Genomic DNA, 27714 nt, shown 5'->3' with positions numbered 1-27714 from the left:
GTGGCAGGACGTCTGCCTTGCTGCTTCAGTCAATGCAATTCCCTGACTGTGCCGATCAATCGTACGGCTGCACCCTCCTAATTGTGGCATGAATCCTTTTGCGGTTGCAGCAAGCTTCCTTCCTCTCTCGTCCTGGCCTCTGTGATGATCTTACCGTTCCATGATCGGCGAGCTGTGTTAAAGTTCTTCAAACGCCAAAAGATCAGCACGTGGTCTCAAGTTTCCACTTGGATGCTGAGTCGAGGAATAGTGCCGTCGCCTTGCTGCATCTCCGCGGCCCGTCTTTGAAATCACCGTCAAGACAGGGCCAAGCTTCTAACAGGCCGCCTAAGAGCTGCTCCTCGAGTACCCACTCCGTGTAGCTGCTTCAAGGTGTGAGACATCATGCCCTGCGGCTGTTTCGCCCAGCAAGTGTTAACAAGATTGGGCGTGGGCAATCGAGGACTCAAGGATGGATTCCCACGAGATGGCTTGTGTCAAGACACGTGGAGCAACGGCCAGAGCGCGGCTGAACTCGAGACTCGACAGGCGCGCACCCCTGGGGCTTCAAGTTTGGCTTGATCAGCTGAAGCGCCGGTTAAGCGACGACTGACTCTCTGTCCGCCGTTGAACAGCCCAAGAGGATTTCATTTGCGCTTCCTGAAACAACGTGTCAGGCAGACTATGTCAAGCTGAATCCTGCCCGCACTCGTACTGACCACCTTGGAAGATTGTGATCCCGGATCGGAGAGTTTTCGACGACGCTGGCGGCCTCGAGGCTTCCCATTCTTCCCATTTGAGTCAGTCCCACAGCCCATGCCTCTCGGGCCTTTCCACAACCTTGTTTATTGCCCGATGCTAGCTCGCTTTGGATCATCACCTTGGATGGGCTGTTTCGCATCGTCAAGGGCAGTCAGTCAGTCAGTTGACACAAGCGCCGGCTCGATGCCTGCATGGCTGGTCGCGTTCGGAGATGGCCGTCAACATTGACACCCAAACTTTGGGGGTGGGATGTCGACCCCAACCTAAGCCAACTATTGTCACCCTGCCTCGAGCCTGCGTGAGCATCAGAATATCTATGTCTTCGAGACGTCCTTATATAACGACTCGACGAATGGCGTACCAATTAAGCTGCTTTGCGCGGACACTCGCTAGTCGGACACGTTGTTTCGTTTCATCGTGCTGTGGATCCTTTTCAGCTCTCGCAGCCTACCCGAGCGATCCTTCAGGGATTCAGGGATCCCGGCCAAACATTGCCCAAAGGAGAAATCACCCTGGTTCTCTGGTCAGGGTTTGATTCAAGGGGCAATACGAATCCACTGTCCTGGGGCGCGCTCGTACCGTACAGGATGCCGCCAACAGTGGAGGCCCAAGACGATCCAGAACCGAAAGCTTTCGAAACTCCAGACAGGTTGACGTAAGGCTTTAAGAATCAATATCAATTGATTAAGTCCCTCTCAGGGCAGCGGCAGGTGCTCTTCTCTTCAATGCTGCGTACAACTTTACTCTCCCAATACAACACACAAACTTCACCGATCATTCACGCACCCCAATATGACAGGACCTCAAGAGCTGAGCACTTTTCCCGACTCGTCGTCCAGAAATGTTGACAAGGATTTGCCACCCTCGCCACCCAAGTCTGCAGCTGTCGAGACTTTCTCACAGTCCCAAATTCCAGAAGCAGATGCAACAGGGAGAACACCAACAAAGTTCCGGAGCTCTCATAGAAATAGTGGACCTGCCTGCACCACACAGCGGACACATCAGAATCCTGCAAATAAGCCGGCCATCAGCCTCTAATGCAATCTCATACGCACTGCTATCCGCCTTGCGGAAGGAGATACAGACAATTCAAGCGCAGTACAGTCAATTCACGGGCGCAGAGATGCCATGGACCGAGGGTGATATTAAAGGGCCCACGAGAGCATTGATCATTGCTTCAGCGGTGGATTCATGCTTCTCTGCAGGAGCCGATCTGAAGGAATTGTTGGGCTTCACACAAGAGCAGTAAGTTCTTGCAACGTTATAACACTGTCCGTCAACGGAAGTCCCTTGACTCAGTGACTAATTCTCATTACACAGGATATATAGCTTCTTCTCAGCATTAAGGGACACTCTGAAAGCTCTCTCAAACCTCCCGATACCCACCATCTCAGCAATCAGTTCAAGCGCATTTGGCAGCGGCTTCGAGCTAGCCCTTGCCACCCATTTCAGGGTCATGTCGTCGAACGCCTACATTGCGCTCCCAGAGACTGGTCTCGGAATAATCCCCGCCGCAGGCGGGACCCATCGACTGTCCTCCCTCATAGGCGTATCCAGAGCACGGGACATCATCTTGACAGGCCGACGGGTGACGGCACCAGAGGCCATTTCCATGGGAATCACAAACAGGATGGTGGACATCAGCCCCGATGAGCCCGGGCTGGACGATTCGACCTTGCTGGGGGTTGCACGGCGGAAGGTGCTGGTCGAGGCGATCCGGTTGAGCGAGGAGATCTGCGAGGGTGGTCCTGTAGCTGTAAGGGCGACGATACAGGCCCTGAAGGAGCCTGGAGAGAAAACAGAGAAAGCTATGATGGAGAGAGTCGTGGGGAGTGAGGACTGGGTCGAGGCGCTGAGGGCTTTTGGTGAGAAGCGGAAACCTGTATTCAAGGGCAGATGAGTCTGACTTTGGGGGAGGAAGCTGGAGGTTGTGTAAATATGCTTGATTCTGAATTCCACATCTAGATAGCTTTGCATATATGGTGATCGATTCTGCTTTTAGTTACACCTGGTGCCTCAGTGTTCCAAGGCCTAAAGTTCCTTTTGAGAACTAGCAGACAATGCACAATGTTCGAGATCTCAAGCAAAGTCATTAACAAGGAATAGGGAGTGGGTACCGAAGTGGAAAGAAAAAGAAGAAAACCCTGGAAAACGGGAAAAGTGAGTGGTGTCGCAAGTCTAACCTCATCATACGGCACTCTGCATGACAGCGTTACTTCCCATGCCTCTGAGAGCCTATATGGCTCTATGCACAGACTTGTTGGTCATTTAATCATGATATCACTCACGATGCCTTAGATAATGTCAGTCCCTAATAATGCCCTTCCTTGACCATGCCTGGTTAGTTACAATCAGAGCTCAGATTGTTTCAGAAGCTCGAGTCGTTTACATCAAACAAGGCTCTTCTTCACCAGCTCTATTGAATGAAACAAAGAATGGCACTAGTGCCTGGCCTGGATACTGAGTGTGCTGCCATGTGCCTGATTTTCAACTGACGCCCCACCTGTAGGCTGTGAATAAAATGAAATTAGCCAGGCCGCTGGTTACAATACCAGGCCATAATCTTCTGCATCTTTCTGTATTTCTTCCCCTCAACAGCCCACTACAAACCGCTGCGACCACAGCTCACCTCGCCACCTTTATGAAAACCACTTGTCTTTGACTCGGATTTCCTCCCAAATCTTCACAATGGAGGAATCGGACTTCGAGTTCGAGAATGATACCGACAGTATGTTCGATGCGTTCGATCTGCCACAGTACAACCTAAGTGGCTTGAGAATCTTCCTCGGATTCCGCCGCGAGTCTTCCATTGAGGTTGGCAACAGACAGGAATGGATCACTTTTGACAAGGAAAGCGATGGCAGCGGGGACGATGATAGTGAAGAAGATGGAAGCGAAGACGATGAGAACGAAGTCAGTGGCAGCGAAGATGACGGTTTTGCACTCCCCGAAGGCTTCGTTGACAGACGTGACCCCGTTGCCCAGCCAATGGGGCAAGCCATCGACCTGGCGCTTCGTCTGTTGGAGACACAGAAGTCGATTGATATCATGGCTGGTGTTGCCAAGCGGCTGGTCGACGATTCCCCTGAGGACATTCAACACATCACGCCTCAGAGCACACTGAGACAGTGCAAGACTTTGGTCAGGCACTGGATCGCGAAGCTTCGTCAGCAGGAGTTTTTCAAGATTCAAGCGATCATCATGGATGACGGTAGCAAAGTGGGGTCCCGGTTGCGTTGCTGGCACAGGCGTGTACATCCCGCGGACGCCCTCACGTTGCCCGACTACCATCCACACAATGCCGGGCTGCTGGAAATTGACATCGAGGTTAATTGAATTCCATCCGCTGAGAACCAGCAGAGAATCGCTAACATCAAGCCACAGATTCTCAGAAAGCTCACCTATCACGCCTCATCCAGCCATGCCGATTCCTCCATCGAACTACAGAAATGTCTCTTTCATGTAGCCAGCTTGCTTGTCCACGAGGTCCAGCGTTTCTGGGTTGCGTTTCTGATGTCGGATATGGCCGGAGGCGGTACGCAGGAGCCGGTTGCAATATACTCCGATGCTACCATACACTTAGTGCACTACTTTGCAGAACCCAGCGCCGGCTATCACTGGGAGCTGGAGTTCTTCGGCGGGAGTGTGCGATGGCTTTACAACCAGAGCAGCCCGCATGCCGATTTCGACGAGACTGGTGGCTTCGGCCGGGATCTTTCGAGTGGTGACGCCTATCTCCAGCGAGCAGATGGGACCGAGCAGCAAATCGCGATGGACAGCATCATCGGATGCGTAGAACACGGTGAGCAATGAGCATTTCCTGGACCCTCAAGGCTATCTGCGAGAGTGGGTATCAGTTAGAAATTGCCGCTAATTCTGAATCAAGATTTCTCAGAGGTCTTGCAGGGTGGACTGGGGACATGCGGGAAGAGAGTTCCTTCGCGCGGCTTCCCGTCCCTCGACTATGACTCCTAGGAAGGATAGCAACCTCTCTGGTTTTCTTATCTCAAGCCTGTACGTCTGGTTCTTGGCAAACTCGAGAGTTCATGATGGCTCATGGCTTCTTCTGCTAGTAGATCATCTTCATCTACCCATTCTCGTCGACACGACCTCCATCAAGGTCTCGCAGTTTCCAGGGGGAATACAGACCAAAAAGCCGGATATCTATGAGTTCCGGGAAGCTGGGAAAATATAAGGATCACCAAGAAGAGAAAACACAGTAGACATAGAACAAGGAAGCTACCGCTGGAGGAAATTGCCGCCGCATCTGAATGTCGCAGAGGTGCGCGGAGAGTGCGGATGCATATGGTCGAGGACCACAACAGCTTCGCCAGTTGACCACAGGCCTTACATGTATATGCGCTCACATTTCTTCCTGGCGTAAGGTGATTCCATGGGATTGCCACGCGTGAATAGCCTTGTCCTGGCCAGGCACTTCCATATCATCCCCAGACAGCACTTAGACAGACCTCCTGGTAGACGGAAACACAACATACTCCACCGAAACTCTGCGAGCCCCGTTAAGCCTGGATTTTGCCGCCAGCTCTGTTTTGAAATCATGAGGTGGCTAGGCGGAGAAGGCGGTCTGGCTATTGGCACCGCCCAGTGTAATTCATAAGACTGTAGTTAGCCAATAGGCAGGGGCTCTCGGTGGCGGAGTGAGACAGTTCATGGGAACATTGGATACAACGTTGTTGATAGTGTTGAGGCTGTGTCCTGCTCCGGTGTTGACCGCGAACGCCACAAACAGCACTTTGGGCTTGGCTAGCTCGGTGCCTAATGCAGTGTTTCAGTACCTGGCACACAACGCACTTCGCCCTGCCAAGCCGAAGAGGACACCGGCTGTGCAACTCTGGCGAGACTGGGAATTTGAGGGCCCTTTTCAACCAAAACGACCGCACATAGGATCATTGAACGTTGATTCATCGTCGCTGCTACGTGATATTCCAGCCTAGGTTTCTAGAGCACCACCTCATATAGACCCGCCATGGCCAGCAGCTCCTCAACCACCCCGAACAGTGCCCCTCAGCCTGAAGACACCCCCATTACATTTGGCCGGTTTGTTGCAGGCCGACTGGAGCGCTTCCAGGCTCCAATCAATGACCTCGAGTACCTCGCCATCTCGCATGTCTGGGGTGACCCGTCGCTACTCGAGCCGCGGGATGTACCAGGCATCGAGGGCAAAGTCCTCTGCACACCAGAGAAGGCCGAGTACATCGAGCATGAGCTGCCAAAGAAAGTGGGGACTAAGCCCTTCTGGATGGATATCCTTACAGTTGACCAGACAAATAAAGATGCGGTGACCGCCATCACGAAGTCCATTCCGTTGCTCTTCAGAAACGCTTCCTGCACAATCGTTCTGCGAGAATGTGACGGATTCTACGACTGTTGCAGAGAGGCCGTCGAGGGGTTCGATAACTACGGATCCTTTTTGAACAAGATACTTTCACACCACTCGAGCCATAAAAGTCATGTCAGGATTGAATCATATCTACAGCGACTCTGGACCTTGGAGGAGTGCCTGCTGTCACGCACTGTCCAATTCACTGTTGGCCCCAACAGTAAGTGTTTACTCCTCTGCCGTGTCATTGCGTGATGCTAGTGCCCATGCTTATGAGAACCCAGATACCCCTCGGGACGCTAAGGACACAGGCGACTCATTAAATGCATGGTACAAGTCTCAAGTTGATGCACAAATCATCTGTGACTCCCTATATACACTGGCTTGTGTGTTTACTGGGTCCAGCAAGCCCGACATAGTGGCCTTTCTCCGGGCATACATCAACTGCTCCACGATCAGGAAACCTTCTACCAACCAAATGGACAAGGCCATCGACATCTTCGACGGAAATCTAAGGAGCTTTCACTTGTCCTCGGCCAGAACCTCGACCAAGCATCGCGACTATGTCCTTGCGACCATGCCTCAATTCCCCTGGTATACTGTGCCAATCGACGCGAAGAGGATGTCTTTTGGGGAAATATTCCAGGACTTGCACACGCAGGCCTCTGCCCAGGGTCACGGGTTCGCCTTCAAGATCCTTACCTCAATGACTGACGGCACCGCGAAGGACGATCCTGAGCGCGCCTGGCTACCAAGCCTTAACCTGCCCGAACCACAATGCCTAGGGGATTTCTTGAAGCTGATGGGTGGACGCATGCCCGAGAGCGCCTTGGACAAGAACGGCCCGCTCCATCTCACAACTCAGGCCAGGGTCCGGGAATGGCTGAAGAATGATGACCCGGACACGGTGCTCGAGGCCATCTCAAACACCATGGCCCTCTGCTCACAGTACTTTGGCGACTCCCACAGCGCTGGGGAGCTGTCAAAATATGGCAACTTCCCCAGTCTCTCGTGGGACCTGGATGATATTGATGCCATGCACTTTGGCTGGCTGCGAATGGGCGATCGTAACGCATTGCGCATTTTGGAACAAGGTGAAGGCACGTACGTGGCATATGGTGGAGGATGGGACTATCACGAACAGCCAGATTGGATCTACGAAGACTTCGTCGAGATACATGACGGCCAAGCACAGGAGCCTAGCCGCCTACAGGCACCATCAAACCATGGGCAGAGTGACCCGCTGCTTCAGTACGCCCGCAAGGTGCTGGACCATATGTGGAGCGGCCATGCGAATTCTAATGTCTCAAATGTATCACAAAGGAGTGACTGGGAGCACTTCCGGCGGGAAATGTACCCTAGGTGGCCCGAACCTCTGATCCGAGCCATCATGCTTCTAGCAGGTCTCATTGGTTGCGGACTCGGCTTGTCGGCTGCTGCATGGGCCAACCGCTACTTCGTGCCGGTATATGTGGGCTTAGGAAAGACCGTTGTGGTGGGCCTCATGGCGAGGCATGCGCGGTCCCCTCCCAGCGAGAGAAAGGAGCCCCGCCAGTTCTTGAGCGTGGGAAGGCATCATCCCTCTACGGAAGGCACGAAAGCACAAGACAACCTGCTCGTAAATCCAGAGACAGGCCTGGCGGTCGGGATGCTGCCGGACTTTCTTCCGAACGTGCCTGTGTCGGATGAAGTCTACGCGCAGAGGATGGCAGATCTCTATCATGGATTTGCGCAAGTTCTGCCTAATAATACAGTAAGGATCCTTCACTTACCGTTTTTAGTGCCAAAGAAGAAGGCGGAGGCTGCTCGAGGATCTTAAATCTGCCTGACTTGATCAATTGCTGTTTGGTGGCTGTACTGGCCAGATGAGGGGCAGGTAAGCGGTTTTGAATCGAGGGAGGAAGTTGGACCGTTTAGAAAATCAAGCAGGTCAAAGGAAGGAATAGTTGGCAGAAGGCAGGAAAGTATCTCAGCCCGAGGGCCTTCGGCATCAACTCTGCCCGAGAAAGAACGAATATCAATTTCTAAGCCGAAATGATACTCTGGAGATGCCTCCTTCTAGAGATCTTTTATTTTAGAGCCTTGTTAAAGTTCCTTTCTAGTTTTCTCTTCTCGCCCCCTTTTCTGCCCTGCTGGTCAAGTGGGTGATATCTTAATGGAAGTAGCGATTTCCTCCTACCCTTCTGCCTAGGTTTCAAACCCCTTACTCTCTTCAAGCCGTTTAATCTGTTTGCACAGCTTACTTGTTAAGAACTCTGATATTCGCAGAGCAGAAAATGGAGGGTACAGAGGTACATGCTACCCCCATAGCTGCAGCCAATAGAAGTGCATTGCCCAAGGCCAATTTGCGCACATTCGCACAACCGCCAACTCGCACAACCCCCAATATAAACAATCGCCGTTTCGCACACCTACGGATTCGCATGCCTAAATCATACACAATTTACATACTTATTAATAGACAATGTAGTTTACATGTATATTCTATGATGGACGACAAAGGTAATTGATAGATATCTCCACCCAAAGCCGCTTCTGTTAGCAAATTGGGCAAAGTGTGACCAAGTAGTTCTAGAGCTACCCATATGGAAAGGTACAACACAAATGGCCTTTGTAATTCTGGCGTAGGTGTACTTCCTGAGCATCGGGAGGCCCAAGGGAGGTGTGCCTGAATGTAAGCAGGGTTGCTGGCAAACGGAGCTGGGAGGCTGTCTCATGGGAATGTGTAGGTCACTACCTACCCATGTGGTCCAAGGAAGCATAGTAGTGCAATCCTGTAGGATGATCTAGCTAATCCGCAATATGCGGCAGCAACATCATCAGCAGGCCAGGCAGGCTGCGTACCAAGCGACTGAGTTACGTAGAGGATATCACACCCCCGCCCCACTCTCCCCTTGGCAGTCTGCAGTGTGCCCACGCCTGTTGTCTGTGCCTCACGGATGGTCTATGCTCCGACGACACCCGGGACTTAGTTCTCGCAGGGAATCCGCTTATACTCTAGACTCGGAGAGCGGCACAGCAACGGACAGATTGGCAGGTATCCAGGCATTTAAGTCTCCGACTCACTATCAATCATGCCCACATAAGGTCTGCCAGAACTCTTGCCTCAGCAATCCTCACGCAGCATATCCGACAATATCAGCACAGCCTGAGTGTCGTATCAGCAACTCAACGAGTCTTCCTGCCTCCCGACTCATCAATGACGGCAAGACCAGTGCAGCGGGGCTATGGCGGCGCCCTTTTCGACCGCTTCACAACGTGGCTTGAGGGTCTGCCTGCCGAAACATGCACCTACACTACAACACCGGTGAGGATCCCCCTCAAAGGCGAAGAGGACGTCCAGCTTGCGGCAGACCTCTACACCCCCGTCCTCAAGAACCACGAGACCCCATCGGGGACTATCCTCGTGCAATGTCCCTACGGCCGCGGCCTGATGGGCATGACCGCACGCCCCTATGCGTCGCGTGGCTACGTCGTGCTCTTCGTCTCCACCCGCGGCACCTTTGGGTCCGGCGGCGAGTTCGACGCAGGCAGGGTGGAGTCGGACGACGGGCCGCGCATAGTGGAGTGGATGCGCCAGCAGCCGTGGTACACGGGGAGCTTCGCGACGATCGGTGCGAGCTACCTGGCCTACACGCAGTGGTCTGTGATGGACGGCTCTGATGGCCCACCCGAGGACATGGTTGCGGCCGTCCCAAGCGTCGGGCCTCACGACTTTTCCGAGCTGCTCTGGGGTACGGGTGCTCTGTGGCTGGCATGCGTTGACTGGGCGCACAATATGAGCATCCAGGAGTCGCAATCGTTCTTCAGTCAGGTTTACAGCTTGTTCAAGACCGACGTAAATACCTTGCGCCACGTGAAGAAGTCCGTGCCGCTTGTCGAAGGCGCCAGGTCCTTCTTCAGAGGGAAGTCACCCTGGGTTCTTGAATGGATCGCTCGCCCAGACTGGGCAAACGATCCTTTCTATGACTCCATGAAGCACGGAAAGGCTCTCCACACGTCCAAAGTTCCAACCCTCCTGATTGGTGGCTGGCAAGATATCTTTGCAGCCATGGCGGTGGAGCAATACCAGCTGCTTCGGGACAGAGGTTGCAATGTGGCCTTAACCGTGGGTCCCTGGAACCATCTCCAATCTCCCAATGGAGAGGGCGTGACGAAACAGACACTGGACTGGTTGGACAAGTACCTTGCTAAACGGAAGGAGGGGGAAGTCCGGCCAGCTCCGGTCAGAATCAATGTCACAGGAGTCAACGAGTGGAGATGGCTGCCCAGCTGGCCTCCTGTCACAACTCCCCTGGAACTGAGTCTTCGCCCGCGGGGAGGCCTTGTCAGACAGCATCTAGACAAGAGACACGAGGTATCGTTTACCTTCGATCCTCACGACCCGACCCCAACGATGGGTGGTCCCCTACTGTTCCGAGGTGGCATAGTGGACGACACGGCACTGGCAAAACGCTCCGACGTTCTCGCCTTTACCACAACGCCCCTGGATTGGGGCCTGGAAGTGCTAGGCAAGGCGCACATCGAGCTAGGCCACAGCAGCGACAGTGTGCACGCTGACCTCTTTGTTCGCCTCTCCGAGGTTGATGCCAAGGGCGTCTCGCACAACGTCACTGAGGTGTACAAGCGGCTCGACCCCAGCCGTGCCGTAGCTGGTCAGCCGGTGAAGGTCGAGCTGGATCTGGTGGACTGTGCCCATAGATTTGAAAAGGGGACTTGCATCAGGGTACTTGTTGCTGGTGGCAACTTCCCTCACTACTCGTTTAATTTGGGCACAGGGGAGGACCAGGGGACTGGGACCATGATGAAGCCAGTTACGCATACTTTGCAGCTGGGCGGTGAATTAGAATCGAAGCTGGTGCTGCCTGTATCATTTCTGGATTAGTCCTGAGCTCTCACCCACCCATCCTATACTCTTCACACTCTGAGCAATCTATTTACAAGCTCAGGCAGCATCTGTGTCTCGAAATTATCTCTATCATCCAAAAGGATCATATCATGGGACTAAACACTGACGCTTTAACCAACAAATCTACAAAGAATAGCTGTTGCTCCGACATCACCTCCGGTCTCACTAGACACTTCAGAGTCACCCCCGCTCCTTCAGCGAACACAGTCTTCTGGCTCTGGTCCTCGTTCAGTATCCGCATTTCCGCTTCAACATCCAAGTCGCCATTTGTTTGGCAGTAGCGGGCATTACACCAGAAAGAACCGCCGTTGAAGCCGTTCTGGACGTGTGAGGCGCTTAGGGTCCTACCCATGGCCACGATAAAATAGCCCAAAAGACCGCTGGTCGAGTCACCCCTCCGGAATATCAGGACGAATGGTGGCTTGTCTGCGATTGGGCCAGCTGTCCGTCTTTTGAAGGTTTCGTTGCGGCTGTCCCAACAGTCGGACGGGAGAGCACTCAGCAGTTGGAATTCGCACCCCGAGGGCCACTCAGGCATCGTCCGAATCAGAAAAACATCGTACGACCCGAGGTCGAAGTCCTGTAGTCTATTTTCCTTGAGTAGGTAGATCCTGCGGGGGCTGACGTCCGGCTTTGGCTGGAAGCTCTCGAGCCGGTCCGGGTAGACGCGCGTGTACCTCGAGATGTCCGAGTCGTACCCTTGAATCTTCATGACGGGCGACACGATTATGCCCATGCGTATGCCGCTTTCCCGGTCAAAGTTGACCCTCTTGCAGTTGAGCCGGAAAAGGTACAAATTCCGTCCCTCCGAGGACGTGTACTCCTCAATCGGCACCTTTAACCGCACCCCACGGCTCGTGATGGTGATGGGCCCGCTCATACCGTGCGCGCCATCTGGGGTCAGGCACGGCGCGACATCGCCCGACGAGGCGAAGGCGGCAGGCGACGGGGCCAGCAGGCCAGAAGTCTCGCTGATAGTCGTGCTGGCCCACGCAAAAAGGGACTCGTCATCGTACGCTTTGACGATTTCTTCCTGCAGGCGGATAAACGCCTTCGAGCCCTCTCCGTAGAGCAGCGGCATAGAAATGTCGAAGATACCCAACAAACAGTATGCCATGTCCTCTTTGCGGGTCGTCTTCCGGTTCGAGGCCCAGGACATCTTGCGCGCCACGCTGAAGAAGCGCAGGTTTCCGCCCCGAAGCGCTTTCGTATCGACACCGGTGATGGAGTAAATCCTGTGGAGAAGAGAGGCCTTGGAGCCCTGGGAGACCCAGTTCTTGTCGTAAAACCGGACATCCTCAGCAGCGATCATCTCTTGGAGCGTCCAGCCACGTGTAAACCAGCGGCACTTTTCTAACCCTTCTGCGTTACCATCGGGGTCGTCTAGGTCGGACAGGAAGGCGTAGCAGACCTCTGCATTTCGGTACCACTTGAACATCGAGTTGATGGCCTCGGAGAGCTCCGCCGAGGAGGACTTGTCTATGCAGACGGTGTCGGCCCAGAGGTATTCCCAGCCGTCTTCTAGAGCCTGCTGGCATGATCTTTCCAGCTTCCACCAGCTCTCTTTTGATTTGTACTCGCGCGGCTCCCGGCTGGCTAGGTCGTGATATGCAACCTCATCCGGTCCCCAGGTATGGGACAGGATAGCGTATCGTGGTATTGTCTCCCCAACATGTTCTTCAAGCGTTCTAGAGTTACAATTAATCAGTCGCATTTTCAAGAGTATCTATGATCACATCTAACAAGGAAAGGTTGAGGTGGTCTCCCTCCAGTCCTAGCTGATTGTAGCAAGAGGCATGCGAGCTGAGCCGTTAAGTACGCTTACCTGCTTTTGGACCACGTGGACAGCTGGACCGGTTGCCGATTTGGCACACCGAGTCTAACCTGATGATGCCCTGTGCCGCGCTGGAGTTGGTCCACTAACTTTTAGGCCAATTCACTGCTGCCTGTGCCCGACGCCACATGTAAAAAAGGCAGCAAGATTTGGGGCCACCATCTTTCATGTCTGTCGGCGTTCACACTGCTGTTTCCAACGTTTCCCAAAATGAAACTTGGAGCTGACATCAGATTGTCTAGCAGAGATAAGCCCGAGTGCCCTTTTGAAATTTGAGTGGATGCAATCAGGACTACATTCATAATCCCAACCAGGAGCCTCGCTGCTGCCCGTGTCCATATATGAGGCTTCAATAATGCTGCGGCCTGGAACCAAGCCTTACTGCCTTCTCTATTACTTTTCCGCTTCCCCTTTTCCCATGATCAAAATCCCATTGTTTACATATATATTCTAAGCCTTTTCTAGCTTGTCGTTTAGGTCTTGGCCGAGACAAGAACTGATCCTCTTGCTTCAACCCGAAGTCCGTCAAGGACTATTCGATTCTTCCAAGTCTAGGCCCTATGACCTCACATTAGCTTTCAAGTCCATATGCGACCTCTTTTGCCTTCTGCGCAAAGCTCCTTTCCGCCTCTTGCTTCCGAGACCTCTTTCAAGTTTTGTAGTGCTCGACAGATAAGGAGCCCAAAGGTTGTACATTACTGGTACCCCCTCTCTCCCTCCCCGGACCGAAAACCATCATAACACAGCCCCCCCCCCAACAAACCTGATGAAAAATCACCCCAAGGCATATTCCCATTTCAATTAGCAGGACACATCACGTTGTCACCTTGCAAATGCGGGGAGCCGAAGCTGGGATTTGTCAGCGGCATAGGCTTTAAGCAAGATACAAAAGGGTGTAGAAGGCTTGTTGGTGGGACTCTTTGACCAGCTTTTTTTGGTCCGAAGCACCTGTTCGAGAACGTTGTGGGAGACGTGACAATATTTGGTCATCGCATAGTTATCAATCGACTGCTTGCAAAGCGGCTGGAACTGGATGGCACGGCCCGGCCTCTCACATTGACTCAGATGGCGCAAACTACTACGGAACTGATGCCTTGACAGTCTGAACAACACAACTATTTTGAAGTGCTCTGCTCCAATCCAGTAAAAGCTAAGAATAAAGCTGGAACCCACGATGGACCGGCCCGATGAACATTCCCCAGGGAAGTGTGATAAGCTTGATCAGTTCCCACCAAGATTACTTAGCGTTTGCTCCAATACCTTGGCACTTTCAAAGGTGTCCACAAACTCAGTGTACTGAGAGATTTGCTTCCCATCTTGTGTGAACTCCAGGTCATATATAACCTTGTGAAGATAATCAGCTTCAGGTTGCTTCAAGATTGACTGAAGTCAAAACATCACCTCAACAGAGCTACTGGATCCATCGACCAGGTGCACAATCTTCTCGATCCACACGTTGGCCACGCGCTGGTGCGCATCGATAACAGTGCGGGTGACGTTCTGTTCCACATCTGTCATGGTTGACAACTTCATCTTCGTCTGCGCCTCGTATTCCGCGTTCGTGGTCTGGGCCCTGAAGAACTGCGGGTATTTGTTGACGAACGAGAGCGGCCGGTACATCTTCACGCAGTCGTCGGAGAGGACGGACGAGAGCAGGGAGACGTCCTTCTTCCTGACTGCAGCCGTGTTGTTTTCGACGAAGGCCCTGATCGTCTCTTGCATAACTGCTCGAAGCTGCTCCATCTTTGCTCTGTGGGCCTATCCAGGGCTTGGACTTCCGTGGGCAGTGTATTGTTTGAGACACAGCAACTGGGTCCGAATTACAGACGGATCTATATATAGGTGAGAGCAAGGGTCGAATATGTCAAGGACGCTTGTTGGTTTATCTCTAGGTCCTTTGTTGGCGGCCAACAGCTGCGCCGTTGGTAACGCGAGTTCGGGGCTATGCTAACATTGTAGGTGATCCTGCCAAGCGGGGAATCCTTCGTGCCAACGGCCAAGAGCGGGCTCACACCTCATTCGACCAGGGTGGGCCAGACTGTGCCTCATCCCCTGCGACTTCAGGGCTATGGGTTGACAGGCAAGGTGGGACAGACAACTGTATCAATGTTGGCTACGGGGGGGCGGGGGCACTTTATCCAGGCCTGGCTTTTTTTCTGATGGCAGCCAATTGAACCTGTGCGATGTAACTTTGCATTCGGTCGCTAGTTTCGTTTCCTAATCACTTTGACATTGAATGAACCCACCATGCCTTGCTAATATGGGTGGGTGGCTTGACTGCTCACATTCTAAAAATACTTCTATTGGCAACAATGACACCTTCCTCTGCTCATCCTCCAAACTGCGTTCTGGTAGGTATTATCCTGCCCGGTACCAACATCGCACTGCTGTGATATATTTTCAGCATTGTCGGTGACATATAACACAAGATTGACAGCCTTCGTCAACATTCTGTCACAGTACTACACATCCCCCATCATCCCATCCTATTCTAAACAATCATGCATTTCCAATCATCGGTTCCTGCAAGCCTGAGAGGCTCTCCCGAGCTCTACAACTACCCCGAGCGCGCCACACCATGTCAAAGGAATTCACCAAATTTGGTGCTCCGACAGAATTGGAAATCCAAAATCCACGTCGGTTGTCATTCCTGACTTTGTTCTTATCTATTTTGTCAATATTGATTGTCTGCTTCCTTGGTGAGACAATCAGATTCCCTACGGTTTGGTCTGAGGGTAAGTTCCTATTCTCCTCCCCCAAGGAGAGAAAGCTAGACGGCTAATGAAACCAGCACTTCCACCCATAATGATACTCCTGTGCATTCTGGTAAGTATGGACGACAGGGGATATAGCCTTTTGCCCCCCCCCCCCATCCTCCCTCCCCCCTTCTGCTTCACCGTCCAGCTACGCCCTGTGGCTCCAATCGTCATTTACCTTCCGCTAATTTCCGGTAGGGCGTGATGTCTTGGCCAAGCAAATCAACATGTATTGTGCTATAGGAGGATGATAAAGGAAGAGCATGGCTGGGTAGTTATGTCAGACTGTGAGGCCAAATATCTGGGTGTCCAACGGACTTTTGTATTTGACATACAGGGATCAGGCGCACGTGAAGGGCGCGGTATGACGAGGCGGGGAAATTGTGATTGGTTGATTCTTCTGGAGTAACAAATGTCTTAAAATCATTCTTACCTAGACTTACAGTTGCTTGCCTTGTAAATTGGCACGATGTTTACGCTTCTGCATTGTCAGAGAGACAGGGAGACATAGTTTCGGTCGGAAGGTCCATTAACTATATTGATCAAGGTGAACGAAATGGTGCTTTCGCTCCGTGGTATGCCTTGATTTCAGGAGCATGGCGTTAGCATGCCGAGGATGAGAAAGCAACAATACCAGGAGCTACCCTGCTCTGACCTGGAATGGGTTTTCAGATCCGAACTTGGGAACTTTATTGGTATCTCAGTACATTGCAGAAATAGGGTCTTACCTCATGCTGAAGGCGAAGTCGGCAGTATGTCATGGTGCAAAGGGGTGGAAGAGACCAGGAACCCAGTAGGGTACGACGGACACCTCCGCGTGGAGAACGTCAGACAAAAGGAATCGAAATTTGACGAGTAAAAAGATACAGGCCAATAAGGATAGTAGCCATGACTTAACTATAGACTCTGCAGCTCAGTTGCAGAGCAATGAACTGTGAGTGGCAATATCCTCGGCCCAAAAGCTAATTGCTAAGAGCATCTGGATCCAGACTACTTGAATTCGACGTTGTATTCTCCATCTTTCAAGTTCCCTCCCGGTAAAGCCCATTCTAGAAGAATGACATACATCACCCCATCTCTTGTATGCTGACTCTAGGGGTATCTATGCACACGTCCTTCATCATCGCCGCTATCCCATAATGTATTCTATGTTCACACACTTTGGCTCCCACAAATCCGTGTCATCGCCCATCCACCACGGCCCTCGCGGTGGCATCTTAAAGCCCGGCCGCTCTGGCCTGGTACCGTTATGTCCAGGAGGAGATGGCGGCGGCGGTGGCAAGCCGTCATCACCTCCCGGGGGGTATCTTCCCCCGGGCCCATGTCCCGGGCCCTCGACCGGAGGACCTCTTCCCCCACCGGGCCGGCCGGGACGTGTCCCGTTGCCAGGACGTCTCCCCGGGCCGCCGCCAGGGCCCCCTCCCATGTGCACCAGCGGCCACATGGGGATGTAGCACCGCTCGTCCCACGCGCACGTCTGTTGGCACCCGTAGTACTCGCTCTCCCACCCCAGCCAGGCCTGCAGCTCCTCGATGTTGTCGTGCCACCGGTCGGCCCTGTCAGCAGGGGCTTCCGTGTGCACACTCGCTCGCTCTTTGGTGCCATCGGTATGATCGAGCCATGCTTGCTCGACGCCGAATCCCAGCGTCAGGAGGACCGAGCATATTGTCCCGTGGACGCCCTCCACGGCTAATCGGATGTCTTCTTCCTCCCTGGGCAAGGGGGTCCGGAGTTCCTCTGGGACTAGCAGCCTCGTATACCGGTATTTGCAGCGAGAATATGTCTCCTCGTAGAGGCTCGACTGCGTAGACCATGTTTCCCGTCCGATCTTTGGTGGGTACTCCAGGTATCCCACCATGAAGAGGTGGATCTGGGCCCTCAGGTCATAGAGCCACCTGGACACGGCCGACTGGTCCCGAGGGTCCGACGGGAATGACAATAGCTTAGCGTCTAGCATGGTGAGGTGGTTGGTCGTCCGCTGCACGATCTCGGATGTCATCAGGACCCAGTCTGCTCCGCTGCAGTTGTTGTCAGGCCCCAGCAAGCCCCGTAACGCCCTCTCCGAGTTCTCCCTCATCAGCGAGGCTTCCTCGGGTATGACGCCCCCTAGGTGGTGAAACCGCCTTCTGCGGGCCAGCTGCTTGATGGCCTTGGTCCTGTTGCCGTGCTCGCCAGGTCCAGCCCACAGGCCGTCTGCCGTCAGGTTCAGACTCTTTCGCTCGTCCAGTGCCCGGTTGAGTGACTGGTTTGTGAACTGGGGGGAATAGTAGCTAAGCACGCCGCAGCTCAGCACCGTGGCCTTGACTTCACCCCGTCCTGGGCCGTTTCGGGTCGAGCCGTAGTGCCATGTGGCACTGTCGAACCAACCCCAGCCCTGGACAGCCAGGAACGGCTCGCGGCCGCGGTCGTGGCGCCAATTTGGTGGCGCGGCGGGGTGAGAGGGCTCGGAGTCGCGCCCGGTCCTTGTCGGTTGTGGTGGGAGGGGGTAATATGACGCTGGGTGCTGCTTGATGCTGCTGAGAACAGGCGCCTGGGCGAGGTCGTCCTCACCGTCTACGGCCTTGCCCTCATCTTCCGCAGCTAACAACGGCGCCGTGACGTTCAGCCTCGAGACTGACCTCAGACTCGGACTCGAGAAATCACACCAAATCATCTCAAATCCCGCGTTCATCCTCACTACCCCTTCGAATCCCCATCCCTGACCCCCGAGCCCGGCGTCCTCGAACCACTGGCACAGCCCATGTGCCCTCAGGTACTCCTGTCCCAGCCCGAAGAAGCCCTTCCCAGGGGGCCCGCTTACGTTTCCAAAGAGCTGCAGCATCTGCGTGTCCATTTGGCCCAGGCCCATAAGGGCGGCCGACTCGCCGTCAAAATAGAGGGCCTTGATGGGGCGGGTGGTCTGGTAGGTCAGCAGGAAGGAGTTGCGGCTGGAGCCCATGATGCCATAGGCCATCTCGAGGTCGAAGGCGAGCCACTCGGGGCTGGGCGGCGTCGGGGAGGACTCGTCCGGGGAGATGAGTCCGTGGTAGAAAAGGGTGTAGGCCGGGATCTCAACGGCCGCAAGAGCGTGGCCGTTGGGGAAGATGGTGTTGCTCCATTGGTGCAGCAGGCTGGGGATGGAGGCGAACAGGTGTGGGATGGGGGATGTGAAGTTCAGGGTCCATTGGCTTTGTTTATCTTTTTCTTGCAGCTTCTCAGAGACTCGAGCGTCGTCAACTAACGGCTTCTGCGAGTGAGAAGCAGCCGTCACGCAGCCAGGCGCAAGAGCCACAACGCACAGCACGAGATCCCGGAACACCATCATGGTCACTCGGACATTCGTTCACAATAAGCCATTTCCAGTGTAGAATTATGAGGCTTAATTGTCCCAGTTCATCTCTTTGATAAGTGAGATGCAGTGGCGATTTGAGCAGCGTATCAAAGGTCCGTGGCAGCTGTCAGCTGTCAGAGATAGCGGGAACGCGCGTCGTCCGAAGACATCCTTGTCATACCCGGATCCATACTCGACGGGCCCGGGGAATTTTCCTAGGAGCCCTTACCCACGCGACATGATTCGCCGTCTCCAGCGAACCACAGAGACAACATTTTAGGTTGGACACAATCGAGGTGTCAAACTCCCAATGATATGCCTTACTCCACATTTGTCTGGACTACACACTGCCTCAAGGTCGACATCTTTCAACTCTTGTGAAACACTTTCTATGCTGACAAAACTCCAAACCCCGGCTAGAGCTTTCATCGCCAGTGCTTGCTTAGAGGATAGCAGCGACACATCCAGCAACATATCCTCAAATAATCATGCAACAGCTTTAACGCTGTATTCATAAGGCTTCACCTCTTCGTTACGATGGGTAGTCGCCCCCGCTGCCACTCTGATAATCATCACGAGGAACCACTGCCTGGTCTATATTTAAACACTCAAGGAGTTATAGGAGCGTCTTGCAGCCACAAGGATCATGAACGGTCGTTAAAGTAGCAACATGGCCAATAGAAAGGAGCGAGAACCGGTATTGCATCTACCCTTCTCCTCATACAAGGATGAAGTCTTCAAACTCGCTTTCCTCATAAAACTCCAACGAGAAATCATCCGTGGGTGTAGTCGAACCTCGAATCCCCATCGTACAACCAACAGTGGGTCAGGAACACATACCCCTGGCCTTCACTCGTCACTGGCCGGACGAGGAAAGGACACCGGCTGCCGCTGAGGACCAACAGGCGGTCTCCTCGTTGCGGCTACTGGCCGCCGATGCCGTCCACGCTGGCGTCCAACCCGCCCTGACAGAGAACCCCGGGCTTGCCGCAGATATTCTTCCGCGCGAGCTGGACAAATATTAGGCAGGTAGGTCGTGGGCAGGTTACTAGCGCCAAAATGGTACGATTGATTGCATATGAGAGTAGGATGGGTAATGTCGCAGTGGCCCTAGTTAACTTTAGGCTGTGTAGCACAAAGGATGCCTGTCAGACTCGAGGCAGGTTTTTCTTACTTAGGGCAGATCACATGTGCGATGACATAGATCATCTTCCACATCCTTCGCATCTGACACACGAAAGGCTCGCTTCGAGATCCATGGATGCGGCTCAACAACACCACTCCTCCCCTAAATCCCAAGAAGTGATCAAAATACACTGAACTGTAGACTAACTCCAATCACTTATCCAAATATTGTCAGAACAACTCAGTCCCTGTTCATTTGTGAGATGCCAAAGGTGGCTTGATCTTTGCAACAAAGCCTTCGAACCGCCAAACCAAGGACCGAGGCGTTTTATCAATGGAGGACCGGAGAAACCCCTTTTGTTGTTATGGATGGGGAGGGCTCTTGGCCCTGATAATTGGTGGATTCACCCTTGGGTACGGATTCTCCCGAAAGAATTTCTCAGCCCATAGCAAGGGTCTCATCATCGCCGGAGGCGTCGCCATCGGGGTCTTATTTCTGGGCATCATCACCTGCATTGTGGCCAGCTGGCGACGCAAGAGGCAGGCCGCATTTGACGAAGAAGACCTTGTCTCATCTGCGCCGATGCGACGCCAGCCAAGCCATGAGCCACCCATGGTCGCCAACCCCCACAACCTACATGGCGGTACGGGTACGGATTCACAACGACTGGCAAACCAGCAGAGTGATTCACAGCAAAATGGCGTTGACGGCCTGCCCGAGAAGCCGCCGCCTGCATATTCGGAATACCCCGATGATCGAGTCTACCGTGATCAAAACCCAACGAGCCTGCTCAATGTCTGACAGACGACCTGCGTTCCACGACTGGGAAACACAGTTCAAACTTAAACGCGTGGTGTTGGATTGGCAGTGGAGAGTGTGGTCAGCAAAGTATGGGTGTTCACATGTGTCTCCTCAAATACGAAACGGATGTGGCGTGCGAGCGTTGTTTTTAGTGGTTCATAACTTTTTCAATGCTTTTGCCGGCTCAGCTCGATGTTTGCGGGTTTTGACGGCGCGAGCAATCATTCTGGACAGCGAGGAGCGGTCGAGAAGCAATCCCAACTATTCTAGGACTCATCATAATTATAATTATCAGACTTCGACAAGCAAGTTCCAAGCTTTCTCAAATTTTGATCGCGTAGGTACACACTAGGCCAGGATGTGTACTTCTTGATCACTTCACCATGGCAGCTTCAGTGGCGTAGACAAGCCTTTTCCCAGCGTCGCCTCAGCTGTCCCGATGTCCCCTGCATACAGTCAGCCGCGTAGTTCAGTCACTTATGCAATTCAAGTATTAAACGACTTACCTGGTCCTCGGGGAGCCCAGTACTCGCCGGTCTTGGTGATGTCCAGCTGCTCGGTCCACTCCACGAGACTGTTGGCTGCCTCATCAGTTGTCACAGCTGCATATAAAGTCAGTACTCGAGTCAAATCTTTTGATTGGACCAGATTTTGCATACCGCCACCGTCATCCCAGAACTTGTCGAACCCAACACCTTTGGTCATGTCTGAGCGCATGAAACCGGGGTGGATGACGCTGACGACCACGCCGGCATCCTTGAGGTCCAGACTCAAAAGCTTGCCAACCATGTTGAGAGCGGCCTTGCTCGCATGGTGGGCGTAGTTCCCGCCGCCCTCGGACTCGTGACGAAGCGTGATGCTTCCCGACTCGGACGACACGAGGACCACCTTGGAACCCTTTGATAGGAGCTGGGCGTGGAAGAGGGCATGGACCAGGAAAACGGGGGCGATGGAGCTTGTGGTGTACATTGTGACCTCCTCGTCCCAGTTGGGCCCCTTGTCGTGGAAGTCCTCGGTGGTGAATCGACCGGCCGTGATGATCTAGTAGATGCGTAAGGACGTCGTTTTGGATCGACGCTGCAGATGGACGTGACTTGAGTACTCACCACGATATCCAGGGGCTTCTCTCCCTCCAGCTGGTTTGAAAGGATATCGCCTACTTTGGGCTTCTGGAGGTCGACGCCCGACAGCCATTTGACATTCTCAGGGAAGTCATTCGGCACGGATGATCGTGTCGTTGCGAAAACTGTGCTCGATGCCTTGGACGCGTACTGCTTGGTGAGGGAGGCTCCCAGGCCTCTGGTGGCGCCCACGATCAGTGCTCTAGCCATGGTGCTGGACGGTATGGGAGATGTGGTGGTTGAATTTACGGTATGCGTGAGAGCAATCTGGCTGGTTTTGAGTGTTTGCAAAGTTCCTGGATGCAGGGGGGGACTGTTTGTGTTGAAGGTGCCTTTCAGACCGACCTCAAAGACGCGAAATGGTGTCATTCACATGATGACGTCAAAGTGAAGGGAGATTGAGGCAAGCTCGAGTGGTTGCTAAGCCACAGCCACTACGGCCGCTGTGAGACGGTAAAAGCAATGCAGTTCCTTCCCACCTGTGCGAACTACGTGTTACACGCAATTGAGGAAAGCAATAATATTTTGGTCTGTTAGGTGTTTTCTTCGCTGCACCACTGTGCAGTGGGATCCTATTGAACAACAAACTGTTTCGAGTGCGATTTGTACAACGTTGACGAATCAAGAATTTCTCCCGTTGACGAGCGAATAAAGTTAATCTCCAGGTTGTTCTCGTCCTTGAAGTTGAGCGTGGCATAGCTGAAATCATCAGCATATGCGAATCGGTTCGATGAAATGTTCGCCCCAACCGAGCTCAGGCCTTCAATATTGCCAGCGCCCCCTGCGACAATGTACATTGGGCTTTTGGGATCATTCATCCCCGCGGGGTCGACGACGCTGTTGTTCACAGGCGCAAAGCGCTGAGAGTTGTGGACGTGCCCAAATACCCCCAGGTCGACGCCGTACTGATATAGCACCGGCTCAAAGGCCGTCTGGCACGCAGTGCAGAGATTGCCGCTCCCACCTGTGGAGTACCACGGGCGGTGGCCGCCGACGATGACCCAGGGTGTCACGGTGCGATCAACCGATGCCAGATCCGCCTTCAGGAAGTCGAGCTGCTGGCCTGTGTATCCGAACGGGCCGCTGTCCAGACTAGCAGAGCCGAAGGGCAAGTCTGGGGCGTTGGGAAAGTCCGTCTCGGTGTCGATCATCGTGACGTGAACCATTCCATACTCAAACGAATACCAAAACGGCGGGTTTGCGAGCTGCTTCGCCTTGTTTGCGTTGACCTTGGCGGTGTCGTTGGACGACGTGGACGCGAACGCGCTCGGCATGTTCTTGCCGAAGCGCACGTTGAAATCTGTGAAGTTCTTTTGCCCTTCGGGGCAAATCGTCCGGATGGTCAGGGTGCCGAGTTCTGCGCAGTCGGCCTCGTGGTTGCCGGGACTGGCCATGTACGGCTTCCGGCTGGCGATGGGAGACAGCTGGTTGTAGAAGTTCTCTGTGATGGCTTCGTATGTGTTGGCGCCGTCCAGAAGATTGTCGATGTTGAGAATCCAATCATCGGCATAGGCTAGGTCACCAGGATGCATGACCCACTCGTAGTCGTTGAAGTTCTCAGCCAGGCGCCCAATCGTCGTATGGTTCAGAGCAGGGTCGATTGTAGGGATGGTATCTCGCTTGGAACTGTCGCCCTTGATCGTGTAACCATTTGTGCCGTATACCCCCAGATCAATGACAACGCTTGTCGTGAATGGCGTCTTGTCACCTGGAGCCCGGGGGCTCATGAAACTTTCAACGGTCGAGTTGGTAGAGACAATCTTGTAGTAATAAGTCTGGCCTGCGGTCAGGCCACTGAGAATGACAGTATTGGACCATGTTCGAGACGTATTATAAGTCACAGAAATGTCCGAGCACTGCTTCAGATCGAGATTGCTACTGCTGGTCCCATATTGCACGCAAGGCTGGGACAGCTGCTCAAACGTGTTCCATCCAACTGAAATAGCTGCTCGAAAGAGTCCCAAGTCAGCTTGACCTCATATTCCTAGACACCATTGGGTATGAGATGGTACTACACAAAGAGCAGCTTACAATTTGCACCACTGATGGCCAAGCGTTGCTGGACTGGAGTTGTTTTATCCGAGGGAATGGCAGGATAGTTTGCCGCCGCAGTAGCTACGGCGGCAAAGAGAGGCAAACCTCTGGCACAGTCCAAAAGCTTGTGCATGATGAGTGGATTGGACCTCGCCCTTGAACGTCAGTGTCACAGAGAAAGGTACGTCCTCGAAAACTTCACGAAGGTGATACAGCATCGCCTCGAGATCGAAGCGAGACGGCTCCATAATATATAAGCCTGGCCCAAGCCGGCGCGGCCCGCACACGTGCATACTTCGGATGATTTTCTTCAGAGGCCGAGTGTGAGATATCCACGCAAGTGATGGAACTGACATGGCATTGTAGATGAGGATTGCTACTCTCGGCTTAGCGTTCTCGTAAAAGTCCTCCAGGGTTCCGGTGGATATCGGTCGTGGTGCTGGAGCGTGACTCGTGGGTCAATTCATTGGACAGAAAGATCCCACCTTGCCGGTTGTGCCGACCACCATACTACCCAATCTCAGGACCCGGATAATAAGCCCCGTTACTTGAAGAGCAAGGAACGGAAATGACGGGTCGATAATAAAATGCATGGTTCCAAAAGGCCAATCATGGCAGACAGCCCATTCAGAACACCATGTCGGTCGACGTATTCGTCGTGGGCGGCCGCGTGTCGCTGGAAGGAGAAGGTGGCGGCCGCTAAGTCCAATGCATACTACTGACCAGCTGGTCTAACATTGAAACCATGTCGTATCTGAACAGTCTCCCCGGTGTTCTTGCCAGCTTAAATGCTACCCATTCCTTGCATCGTGTACAGACGAGTGGACGAGAGGATTTACGAAGTTTGTGACATCTCTGCTTCAAGACACTAGGAGTTGTTGCACCGCACGTAATGAGCAGCGACTAGCGTCAATTCTTCTATATTTGGCCCGGGGTAACTTTCAAAATTCATGTCGCTCCTCGTATCCACTGTTGTCTTCTGAACTTGTGGAAGGCCAGAAGTGCCCTCGATTACAAATGGGAGGCATTTGGATTTGGAGAGCCTAAGATTTCTAGACCTGTTTCTTAACATAAAAACAGTCAAGAATGCGTAATATATTGGGTGCTTGTAAAAGGTCTTTCTTGCATTCTAGTTCCCCTAGTCGAACGTGTCCTAAGGTATTGTTCTTGGTAGACAAATTCATGTCTGATAGAGCGCAAGGCACAGTGTAAAAGTCCCGAAGCGGCATGGTAATCGAGCAGACCTCTTCATTGAATTCCGAGGCAGGAACCGAACTGGTGAAAACTCCAACCATCACAGGAGTGGTGCAGCATTCCCATCGCCCCTCATATCGCTACCCGCAGAGTATACTCTCTGACCGTCGGCCGGGTCGTGATGGACGCGGATGATCTGCCCTCGGCCAAACAATGACCGCTCCATGCCTCTGACGATTTTGACCTCATGACCCATGTCCTCCAACTCGCGCGCCACATTTTCACCGATTCCCTCCTCGAGGTATGCAGTCCTGTCGACTGTCTTGCTTGGGTCAGTTGATTTCCCGGGCAGACTGACCCCGATGCAAATCCTCGGTGCATCAAGCGCCACCTGCGGATTCATGCCGAACCGTAGCATGTTCATTAGGACCTGCACGTGGCCTTGCGGCTGCATTGCGCCACCCATGACACCAAAGACACTGTGCAAAGTCCCGTCTGTTGCATTTGTCACCATGGCTGGAATAATTGTACTGTAAGGCCTTTTGCCCGGAGCGTAGAGGTTAGGATGGTGGTCGGGCCCGAGGTGAAAGCCGGATCCTCGGTTCTGAAGAACAAACCCGGTGCCTGGAGGGATGATGCGGCTCCCAAAGTTGTCCGAGACGCTATTTACGAGCGAGCACGCGTTTCCTTCCGCGTCTGTGACACAGAGGTAGATGGTGTCGCTGATCTTATGCATGCCGCCCGGGTCCCCTGGATCTGCGACATCTGTAGACCGAGCTGGGTTGAACAGCCTGGCCCGTTGTGCTAGGTATGGCTGGGAGATCAGGTAGCTTGGGTCGACAGCATGGGTGGGGTCCGTTATGTACCAGCTTCCGTCCGCGAATGCAATGCGTAATGCTTGGATGACGGCGTGAAGATACCTTTTCAGAGAACGAAGTCAGCAACTCTGTTCGGAGCCGTCTTAGTCGACATGACAAACAACACTATTTGAATGTCCTTACTTTGCAGAGTTGTGGTCCGCCATTGTGAATCGCGGAATCTTGCCGTCTCTTTCCAATTCGGCGAGGATCCCGAGGGCCATTTGGGCAACAATGCCTTGACCGTTGGGCGGGTGCTCCCATAAGTCAATAGAACTTTTTCCGGATGGAAGATCAAGTCGAATTGAGACCGAATCCACCTCTTCGCTGGTATGATTCCTTAGATCATCCAGTGTCAAGTACCCGCCGTACTCCTGGCTGACTTGCACAACTGCCTCCGCCACAGGGCCTTCGTAAAAGCCACTCTTGCCGCGCTCAGCAAGAAGCTTGAAGGTCTTCGCCAACGACTCGTTTTTTATGATTTCTCCTGCCCTGGGAGCTCGATACTTCTCAGGGTAGGACGGATCGTACTTGAGTAATCCTTCCTCGACGACTTTTCCTCGCAGCTCCTTCTCGGACTTTTGCCACTGAACAGACATGTTAGTTCAGACTTTGGCAACATATATGGGGCCAGTGCTTACATTGTAGCTTGAAATCTCGCTGACAGGCACACCCTCCTCAGCCATTCGGATGCCGGGTGCCAGGACCTGTGAGGTTGCCACCTTACCAGAGCCATATTTGTCGATGATGTCAAGCCAAGCAGCTGCCGCCCCTGGGACAGTAACGGAGTGGATCGATGTGTTAGGGATGGATGCAGAGCTTCGGTCTGTTACATTCAGGTCTCTGCAGACGCCATCCAGACTTGCTTTAGAGGGTGACCTTCCCGACCCGTTCAGAGCGTGGACTTTCCTCGTCTTAGCGTGGTAGAAGAGGCAGAATGCGTCGCCCCCAATACCAGTCATGGACGGATCAACAAGGTTCAATACCGCCGCCGCCGCGATTGCTGCATCCTAAGTTTTGAGGGAAATGTTTGCATGCTTGATCGACAAAGGTACACTTGAGACCGTCAGACTTACTGCAGCATTGCCTCGCTCCCTCAGAACTTGAAGGCCGGCTTCAGTTGCCAGCGGTGAGCTGGTGCTCACGATTCCGTTAGTGCTGTGTACCACACTGCGTCGACTGGGGAAGGTTATGAAAGCTCCATCATCCGAAGGATAAATGTCTTGAAGAGGAGGATCCATGGTGTGCCGACTTAGCTCTCCGGGGCCTCGAAGTGTCGGTCAATGAATGAGAAAGACCTAGTTAGGTCATCTGCTGGATTGCGATGTGTCTAGACTTGATCACAAATCAACAGGAGATATTCGACACTTCAACGCTATGCTGAGATGCAAGGGATGCGCATGTAAGCTGCTTGTTTGCGGTCGAGCGCATAGCGTCTGAGCATGTAGCTTTTGGAGTCGTTGTTTGTCCCCGATGATCGGCGTGCTTAAGTAGGGCCCAAGTTTGTGCATGATGCAATGCATGCACGCAGATGATTGGCTGGAAGAACACCAAGCGGATTGATTGCAAACGTCAAAGCTTGCGGTTTTCATTCTATTCTGCATCAGGCACGCATCCTTGGGTCCCAAATGTCTTGATCTATGCCATTATAAAGCATGCGACTTGTGCGTAGCCTACACGTATAATTGCT

At 53.2% G+C, this 27714-nt stretch overlaps 10 protein-coding genes across 10 annotated transcripts; 5 read left to right on the top strand and 5 right to left on the bottom strand.

Annotated features, from left to right (window-relative positions):
- Positions 1–1328: 1328 nt before the first annotated feature.
- On the top strand, positions 1329–2641 carry INS49_006292 (uncharacterized protein; the record flags this gene model as incomplete). Its single annotated transcript, XM_043167064.1, has 2 exons — positions 1329–1396; positions 2062–2641. 2 exons carry the CDS (start codon positions 1329–1331, stop codon positions 2639–2641), a joined length of 648 nt encoding a protein of 215 aa, XP_043028208.1.
- A 788-nt stretch (positions 2642–3429) lies between these two features.
- Positions 3430–4716, top strand: INS49_006291 (uncharacterized protein; the record flags this gene model as incomplete). Its single annotated transcript, XM_043167063.1, has 3 exons — positions 3430–4068; positions 4126–4543; positions 4628–4716. The coding sequence occupies 3 exons, from the start codon at positions 3430–3432 to the stop codon at positions 4714–4716; spliced, it is 1146 nt and encodes a 381-aa protein (XP_043028207.1).
- A 1012-nt stretch (positions 4717–5728) lies between these two features.
- On the top strand, positions 5729–7901 carry INS49_006290 (uncharacterized protein; the record flags this gene model as incomplete). The annotated part of the gene is made up of 2 exons (XM_043167062.1): positions 5729–6302; positions 6367–7901. The coding sequence occupies 2 exons, from the start codon at positions 5729–5731 to the stop codon at positions 7899–7901; spliced, it is 2109 nt and encodes a 702-aa protein (XP_043028206.1).
- A 1380-nt stretch (positions 7902–9281) lies between these two features.
- On the top strand, positions 9282–10967 carry INS49_006289 (uncharacterized protein; the record flags this gene model as incomplete). The annotated part of the gene is made up of 1 exon (XM_043167061.1): positions 9282–10967. One exon carries the CDS (start codon positions 9282–9284, stop codon positions 10965–10967), a length of 1686 nt encoding a protein of 561 aa, XP_043028205.1.
- A 106-nt stretch (positions 10968–11073) lies between these two features.
- INS49_006288 (uncharacterized protein) lies at positions 11074–14568 on the bottom strand (the record flags this gene model as incomplete). The annotated part of the gene is made up of 3 exons (XM_043167060.1): positions 11074–12679; positions 14114–14169; positions 14227–14568. The coding sequence occupies 3 exons, from the start codon at positions 14566–14568 to the stop codon at positions 11074–11076; spliced, it is 2004 nt and encodes a 667-aa protein (XP_043028204.1).
- A 2142-nt stretch (positions 14569–16710) lies between these two features.
- On the bottom strand, positions 16711–18882 carry INS49_006287 (uncharacterized protein; the record flags this gene model as incomplete). Its single annotated transcript, XM_043167059.1, has 1 exon — positions 16711–18882. One exon carries the CDS (start codon positions 18880–18882, stop codon positions 16711–16713), a length of 2172 nt encoding a protein of 723 aa, XP_043028203.1.
- A 1468-nt stretch (positions 18883–20350) lies between these two features.
- Positions 20351–20818, top strand: INS49_006286 (uncharacterized protein; the record flags this gene model as incomplete). The annotated part of the gene is made up of 1 exon (XM_043167058.1): positions 20351–20818. One exon carries the CDS (start codon positions 20351–20353, stop codon positions 20816–20818), a length of 468 nt encoding a protein of 155 aa, XP_043028202.1.
- Positions 20819–21196: 378 nt separating this feature from the next.
- Positions 21197–22149, bottom strand: INS49_006285 (uncharacterized protein; the record flags this gene model as incomplete). Its single annotated transcript, XM_043167057.1, has 4 exons — positions 21197–21264; positions 21325–21420; positions 21478–21859; positions 21925–22149. The coding sequence occupies 4 exons, from the start codon at positions 22147–22149 to the stop codon at positions 21197–21199; spliced, it is 771 nt and encodes a 256-aa protein (XP_043028201.1).
- Positions 22150–22511: 362 nt separating this feature from the next.
- Positions 22512–23934, bottom strand: INS49_006284 (uncharacterized protein; the record flags this gene model as incomplete). Its single annotated transcript, XM_043167056.1, has 2 exons — positions 22512–23733; positions 23915–23934. The coding sequence occupies 2 exons, from the start codon at positions 23932–23934 to the stop codon at positions 22512–22514; spliced, it is 1242 nt and encodes a 413-aa protein (XP_043028200.1).
- Positions 23935–25267: 1333 nt separating this feature from the next.
- Positions 25268–27265, bottom strand: INS49_006283 (uncharacterized protein; the record flags this gene model as incomplete). Its single annotated transcript, XM_043167055.1, has 4 exons — positions 25268–25981; positions 26336–26611; positions 26666–27034; positions 27101–27265. The coding sequence occupies 4 exons, from the start codon at positions 27263–27265 to the stop codon at positions 25268–25270; spliced, it is 1524 nt and encodes a 507-aa protein (XP_043028199.1).
- Between the last annotated feature and the right edge of the window lie 449 nt (positions 27266–27714).

This window comes from Diaporthe citri (genome assembly GCF_014595645.1).
Source record: "Diaporthe citri strain NFHF-8-4 chromosome Unknown scaffold_2, whole genome shotgun sequence".
NCBI lineage: Eukaryota > Fungi > Ascomycota > Sordariomycetes > Diaporthales > Diaporthaceae > Diaporthe > Diaporthe citri.
This window is presented reverse-complemented; position numbering and strand designations above follow the sequence as displayed.